Source organism: Xiphophorus maculatus, chromosome 15 (assembly GCF_002775205.1).
Source record: "Xiphophorus maculatus strain JP 163 A chromosome 15, X_maculatus-5.0-male, whole genome shotgun sequence".
NCBI classification, from domain to species: Eukaryota; Metazoa; Chordata; class Actinopteri; order Cyprinodontiformes; family Poeciliidae; genus Xiphophorus; species Xiphophorus maculatus.
The window spans coordinates 21,053,487-21,061,588 of record NC_036457.1 but is presented as its reverse complement, the minus strand read 5'-3'; the positions used below and the strand labels follow the sequence as shown (position 1 = coordinate 21,061,588).

The 8,102-nt window shown below is 35.7% G+C and overlaps 1 protein-coding gene across 1 annotated transcript; it reads right to left on the bottom strand.

Annotated features, from left to right (window-relative positions):
* Positions 1–2,617: 2,617 nt before the first annotated feature.
* On the bottom strand, positions 2,618–3,604 carry LOC106700268 (trace amine-associated receptor 1-like). The gene has a single exon (XM_014475412.2). The coding sequence runs from the start codon at positions 3,602–3,604 to the stop codon at positions 2,618–2,620; it is 987 nt and encodes a 328-aa protein (XP_014330898.2).
* Between the last annotated feature and the right edge of the window lie 4,498 nt (positions 3,605–8,102).

Here is an 8,102-nt window from a genome sequence, read left to right as displayed (position 1 = left end):
AATTTCTCTCTCTCTCTATCTATATCTATTTATATAGTATATAGTATATAGATATATATATATAGACAGATAGATATATAAATATCTAGATATAGATACATCTATCTATATATATATAGATACAGTATATCTATATATATAAATCTATCTATATGTGTAGGTATCTTTATATATAGATTCCTCTATGTATATCTACATATCAATCTATATATCTATCCGTCTCTCTCTATACGTATACAGTACAGACCAAAAGTTTGGACACACCTTCTCATTGAATTCAATGAGAAAGTGTGTCCAAACTTTTGGTCTGTACTGTATATAAATCTATATATTGATATCTATATATCAACATATATTGATATCTATATATCAACATATATATATATATATATATATATATATATATATATATATATATATATATATATATATAGATCTATCTATATAGCTCTCTCTAGAGGTATCGCTCTCTCATCTATATATAGATAGATATACAGATATCGCTCTATAAATAGACATATACTGTATGTTTAGATCTATCATTTATCTCTCTCTCTCTCTCTCTATATATATATATATATATATATAGAGAGAGAGAGAGAGAGAGAGAGAGATATATAGAGAGAGAGATAAAAAGTGTGCCACCAGGAATCTTGGGCCCCATGACAAAAAATTAGATTGGGCCCCCTCAAGCAGGTGCTGTAAAATTTTTTTTTGTCTATTTGACCCAAGAAAAGCGTCACAATTTTGAAGGCTTGCAACTGCCTTGCTTTCTTTGGTCCTATACTGATACTAGGACAATATTTACTGCTTATGAATTTACATACAACAGTTCACATACATTATGCAAGTAGGTTGCTTACATTTTCTCTATTACTGAAATGTCTCTCCTCACAAGCAACAGTCATAGGCAACGTGTAAAATAAACATGAAGCAATCCAGACTTCTCAAAAAATGCTATGTTGCATTTTATTCAAACTGCAGTATATAGCCATATAAAAAAGTAGGTTTTCTCCACTTTTGTTAAAGCTGTCACCATGTCGTGCCAGTTTGTCATGAGACAGACAATCTGTGAAAACAATCAATCTCCTCTACCTCTTCCCTGAACTATTATTGCTAGCTAAAGTAAAGCAACATTCCGGCCTAAACGACCAATTTGAAACAGTAGCGCTGTCATTCAACCTCATTCACTAAATATGCTAAATATGCTTATGGGGGGAGAAACAACTTATTGTTACAGGAAAACCGTTTATCTGCCATCATTGGGAGCTAAGCTAACCAGACAGAGCATCACAACAGGCTGCGCTAGCTACAGCATAGCACAGAGCAAGGGGAGGGAGGATGAGCAGCCACATGAGATTGTGATTGACAGCACTAAAACTCTCCTGCCACTGATTGGTTGTTTCTCAATAGTCCTGGAAGAAGGCAGAGGAAATACATTTTTCACAGATTATCTCTCATGCCATACTGTCACAACATAATGGCAGTTTTAACAAATATGTAAAAAAATATTTTTTTATAAAAGTTACATACTGCAGCTTTAATTTTACTTAGGAGAGGGCAGGTCAGGAGGGACTTGAGTTAGAGCTGCTGCTGACTGACTCATCTGTTAAGTGTACTAAAAGGTACAGGGACAAGTTCAATTCAATATATGAATATGTTGGTAATTTATTTCCTTAATTCATCAAATGCTAGTGAAATGGAGGCAAACAGTGTAGTTAAGCTAACTATACTGAATGGTTGATAATCTCACAGTCTACCCACCCCTCAGAGAAAAACTGGGTTACAAATTGACACACTTGTCTTTTTCTGTCTTATCTCTCAATTTTTTTGAAAACTTGATTTTCAAAACATTTTTTAGTAGCAAAATAACCGCCTCAGTCGTTCTTGTTTTCTACTGACTGCTGCTGAACACCGTCGCCATCAAGCGCGCTAAGCAGGAACAAACCATTTCATGCAGATCCAGGAGAGGGTCCAGTGCAAAATTGGATGTGTCTTTTTTGGTCTGGGAGTGGTAACACTTAATTTTTACTGATAAAAACCATTTTAGAAAACACAATATGATTAAGTTTGTAATAGACAGGGCCACAATTTTATTTTTATGTATAACACAGCATCATTGTCAAAATTGTATTTCTGTTTCAATATTTTAATAAATCCATCTACTTTTTTGTTTGAGATATATTCCTTTTATCAAGGTTAACCATTAAAATAACATTTCTCAAACAAATGCTGGAAAGGGACGCACCATATTGAGAGACTACAGTCGTCTATGCGGTTGTCCTCAGTTCTATTTTGAGTAATGGACAATTTCTGCATGGTTTCCCCTTCGCTCTCTGTCCATCTACTGATGAAGAAAGGCCACTAATGTTACAAAAAATGTAATCCCCACACGCCCCAAAAACTGGAAATATTTCTTCCTTTGCTTTAACAGTAGACCATTTCACAATTTGACTGGTCACTGTTTAAGAATGTGTCAGCAAACACAACAAATTTGTGCTTTGGTTCATCTAACAAGATTTTTAAATGTAGCATAACTTAAATTCTTAAAATTTAATATATTGGAATGAGTTCATGTTCACTTAAAAAATCTCTACTGCTTGCATATTGATATTGTTCAGTACAATCTCAAGTTAGCAAAATTGCCTCGTAATACTTTCCCAGAAGCAATAATTTTAATTGCTGACCTGAACCAGGTGTAAAAAAAACCGTAGATAAATGGATTAAGCATTGAATTGGATAATGTTAACCAGTTAAGTGTTTCAATCACTGGAATTGGTACTGAATTACTGGTAAAAGGCAGAAAAGTGATGCAAAGGAAGAAAGGAGACCAGCAACACAGAAAAACTCCCAGAACAATCGCCAGAGTTTTGGTGGCTTTTCTCTCCATCTTACTGGCTGTTGCTCCGAACTTTATGCTTTGGATGCTTCGTGCCTGTCTCTGTGCAACAAGGAAAATCTTCAGGTAGATGCAAAGCATTATGACCACTGGAAGGTAAAATGATAATATAGGTCCAATAGTGTTCGCCATCAGAACATCAATAAAACAGTTTTCCAAACATTGTTCGTTTTTTAATTTAGGAATTATCACTCCGATGCCAATGAGAGCAGAAACACCCCAGCTCACTGTGATCATGATGGCAACAACATGACGGCTGATTTTAGATCTATATGTGAGAGGCTGACACACAGCATAGTACCTGTCAACTGAAATACAACATAGGTGCATAATAGAGCATGTACTAAACAATATATCAAAGCTGTCACGTACCTTACAAAATAAACTCTCATTATAGGTACATGAACTGAGAGAGAAGGCCATGCTGAGAGGAAATACTAAAATCCCAACCAGCAGGTCGGCCACAGCCAGAGACAGAATGAGAGTGTTGGTGGGTGTGTGAAGCTGTTTGAAGTAAATTATTGATATTACTACAAGGAGGTTTCCACATACAGTCACAGTAGATAATAGCATAAGAAATCCATATAACATTACACATATAACAGAAGGCGTGGTGGTTAGTTTGTAACCGAAGTCAATTATTTCATAGCATGGGTGTAAGTCAGTCACAATAACTGTACTGTTCACAGTCACATCTGGGTCCATGGCCTAAAAAAAACAACAAAAAAAGCATTTCTGAAACATAGACAACATAACACACAATACATCTGATAGCACATCAGAAATACATCAAATTCTTACTTATTTGAAACTTTCAGTCAACACTTACAGGCAGTCAGTTCACTAGCAGTATTTGCTTTGAGCCATGAGTCTTTGTGCAAAATCTTTTATAGGAACTCCTTGCCAACCTCATTTACACCATCATAATTACTGTCCAATGAGATTTTTGTAACTTTCTTCTATCAGACAGGAGTTATGACAAGTGAGTCTAAGAGTATGTGTGTCTGTAAATCCTACCTGTTACTCAACATTGCAAGAAAGTTTGTGTTAGCAACAATGGGGTAACTATTGTTAATTGTAAATGTGCAGACAGAACTTGGAGCACCAGTCAGTCAAACCTTTCTCACCAGAGAGCAAAAGAGGACAGGGGTTGATTCTTAGACCTTTGCCAAGCTAGATAAGATTGTTGGATAAGATTAACTCCACATCTCCCAGAAGTAAGGAAATCGGCACCAATAAATCAGTGCACCCCTAATCGCTGATCCGATTTTCAGCATGAAACAATCTTTCACATTATGGGGAAATTTTTCTGCCATAATCTAACAGCACACATTTTCAGTCTGAAAGCAGGATTTCATGTCTTTTGTTCTCAAAACTTTTAATACTTTTGCTTGCATTTTTATTTTGAAAGCAGGACTTCATGTCTTTCTTCTCAAAACTTGTAATGCTTGTACTCAAAACTTTTCCTCGCGCTCAGATATAGTCTCTGCTTGGATTCTCTGCTCTCTTACAAAACATTTTCTGCTTGCTTCTGGAACAAAAATGCACTGTCGCCTGGCAACCTCTCAGTCAATAAAAGAGTTGTACTGGGTGCGTTTGTTTCCTTCTAGTGGGTGTGCTTGTATGGCTACTATCGATTGTAGCAACCTGTTGTCACTGTTTTCATTTGTAATAATTGGGTCAAACGTCGGACCCATCTTGTGACGTAATGAGGCTAAGTCAAAATGTAAATAACTAAGGCTGGGTACACAGACGTAGAGGAAGTTGTGAGCGATTTCAGTGAAGGATTTAGCAATTGGAGGAAGAAGCTAGATTGAGTGATGAAGAAGAGGGATCTGGTTTTACTGAATAACTGCAACGCTATTTTTGATCCATATAGTTCAACAATGATGCCTCCAACGTTTCTGGGGAGGAAGAAGGGGAGGAAGGGTCCGACAATGAAGGGTTGGAGCTGGATCTGTTCCGTCCAAATCACCCAATGGTAATAAATAGATCCATGTATGTATAATGACTATTTATCTTTAATACTGGTAAAAACAGTAAGACATTGGTGGTCCCTTTGTGTTTTCATTATTATGGCTAATCTTGTTTTTTAAAATATTCTTAACACTTTTGTGTGTAAGTCCTTCTAAAAATAAGACAAACGTATCCATGGTGAGGAAGGGCGCAGGTATAAAACTGTAAAGCTGCGTTCAGGAGCGAAGCGAGGTGTTCTATGCTGGCTGCCAGTTGTAAATACTTGCATTAGTCTAATTGTAAATAGCATATATATATATAATAAGCAGGTCAAATGCTTTCTTTCTGCAGACTACAGTACTCAGGGTGCAGATGCTGCGCAGTGTAGACTGACAATCCCTCTATACTGTACTAGATTACAAAATAGAAATACCATACAGTTATCAGAAGTAGAAAAATCTAAATCAAGAAATTGGAGGAATGGGAAGGCTGGTTAATGAACGCCATCCTCAGGACATTCTTATGTTAGAACACACACAGAACTTTAAAGTTACTAGATTGTTTGAATTTAATCAGAATGTAAACTTAGTAATTATTGCATACTCCAACCTTTAGCAGATGTGTATATTTGGGTTAAACTGTAGATGAATACAGAAGTTGCTGTTGCTTTGGATTTATCCAACAGTCTGCTGACTGAAAAAGGAATGTAAAAACTCTAGAAAGTTTTTTGGTAGAAATGTGAACGGACTGAACAAAGGGATTGACTTCAGTAAATTCCAAGAACAATATCTTAGCTCTCTAATCAGTGGAGTGTTGTGGAAATCTTGGTAACCTTGTCATTTCTGTACATCTGGCTTTCAGAAAAAAATATTTAAAAAATAGACTTTTATGATTAATTGGTGAAAAAATGGAACTGGGGAAAATCCAGGCATCTTGACACAGCATGGTTCAATCAGGTGCATCAATTCAACCTTATATGGGATCCAGGCAGAACATTGCATCTAAAAGCAAAGGCAAGACAAACTACTATTAAAATTAACAGAACAACTGTATTACGGTTCCATCAATATCAAAAGGTGAAAAGTTGTAATTTAGTTTGCACTTTTTCTTTTTAATATGATTTTTTTAAATTAAGGTAATATCATATTTGCAAAAATTATATCATGTTACACTTTTTAAAATAAACACAAACTAAAAACAATGCATGTTTGATGATGTCTCTGGATCGACAGTCTTCAATTAGAGGTGTGAATGTGTGTGGTCTGTTGACAGTCCCTTAGCTACTGTTGCCTCAGAATACTCATGCACACTGTAAACTAATCTTTTCCACAGGGGCTTGTGAAGCAAACAAGAGCTAAAGGAAAACAAAGTTATGGCCACTGAAGGATAGAAGTGGGGAAAGTGGACCCGCAGAGTTTAGGGTGATAATGATACAGAACTGACACCAGCCAACAAGGGACTTGTATGATGAAAGAACTGCATCCTGTTTATTTTCAAAGTAGTGAAGTTGGTGGTGACTGATTAATTTGTTGGTTTAGATTTTTTTCAAACCATGAAGTAATATAACAAAAACAGACTTAATTCTTCTTTGACGAATTTTTGGGTAGTATCTACAACAAACGTGCTCACAAATATTATTCAATCTTACTTACAATGCTCTAACTAGACTAAACTTTAACAATTCAATCAGATAGTATGGCAAGTTTTTACAAAGGGTGAAGCACTTTGTAAAAACTTTCACTCCAGTAATAGTGAAAGAACCATATGTGGATTACTGGATGAACAGCATGCCTTAAATTCCAAGTAGGACCAAGACTGTGTGGATTCAGTTTCACTGTCAAACTCAATCTTATTCATTCACAACCACTAGTTTTCATCAAGCCACTATATATGAATATTGTTAAATGAAATCACCTTTGACATTACGCTATAAATTTTCATGGGGACTCATGAACAATTTATCTCTTCAAAACCAACATTCTTGATAGAAGAAACAGAGGGCAAAGCAATCTTAGAGGTGTCAAGTTCTTTTCTGTCGCAGATTTTACATCTCTGTGAATTTTTCCATTCTCTCAGGGTACTCCTTACGTCCTGACATTTAAAACACACATTTCACCTCTTGACGATTTTTCACTGCCAATTGTCATGAACCTGTGCATTGCTAAATATCTCATGAGAAGAAGCTAATTTTAAAGTAGGATACTTGTTTGAATTTTACTCTCTGGTTTAGATTTGGCCTATTTTAATTAGTTTTTTAAAAAACTTGTTAAACAGATTGATTGTATAGTCTTGCAAAAAGATGACAATCTGTTGCTTAAAGTGCACAGACCTTTACCATATTTAATTAGTTTTTTAAAAGACTTGTTAAACAGATTGATTGTATAGTCTTGCAAAAAGATGACAATCTGTTGCTTAAAGTGCACAGACCTTTACCATAAATTTAAACAAAGACTGCAAATTCTTCTGTCTTCCTTGTTAAACAGATGAGGGCAGTTGACCTGCTTATTTGGATTTTTAAAATGAATAAAAAGGCCTCACTTTCCTTCAGGTAAAAACGTGGCTTTTTAACATAGTATGTTTAAGCAATGTGCTGTACTTTATTTTCTGACAAATAAAACAATCAAAGTGTTCCACACCAGAGCCTATTGTAGTCCTGAAGCAACACATCTGAAATTTTAATAATCTGTCAACCATTAAATCTTTTAGAGCTTAGTCCTTACATCCATTGGACTGTCGAGAGGAGATGGGTCACCCCTGCCTGATTTAAGAGTTCTCATAGAAACTTGTGACGTCCTTGCTTGGTGCTTTGTGGTCTTGATGTTTTTGCCGTGGTCTTGCTCCTAGTGTGGCCTCTCTCTGTCAGTCTCATGTAGATGGCCTTGATGCCTTGGATCATTTCCAACACCTGTTCCTGGGGGTTAAAGTTTCTTTGCTCTACTTCAGGCTTCTTTGTTTGTTGATCCTTTTCATCTGTTTAACTATTATGCACTTCCAGTTGTTAAACTCAGACACCCACTTTCTAGTGCTTATATTTCTGTAATGTAAGACAACAAAAAAACCTTCCAATTGTTCTGTTGTTCAATCCCCTTCTATGACTCCGCTCCCCCACTTTTTTAGTCTATTTTTCCTGCCTGACTACTCTTATCCAGTCTTTCTAAGGAATTCTTTTTAAAAAATTCAGGTGCAGCGATATATTTATAGTTTTCTTCTCTTACCACAGCAATCACTTATTAATAATCGCAAAATA

What these genes read in the sequence shown, in the direction of transcription:
- LOC106700268 (XM_014475412.2), bottom strand. Translation starts at nt 3,604, where the DNA reads ATGGACCCAGATGTGACTGTGAACAGTACAGTTATTGTGACTGACTTA.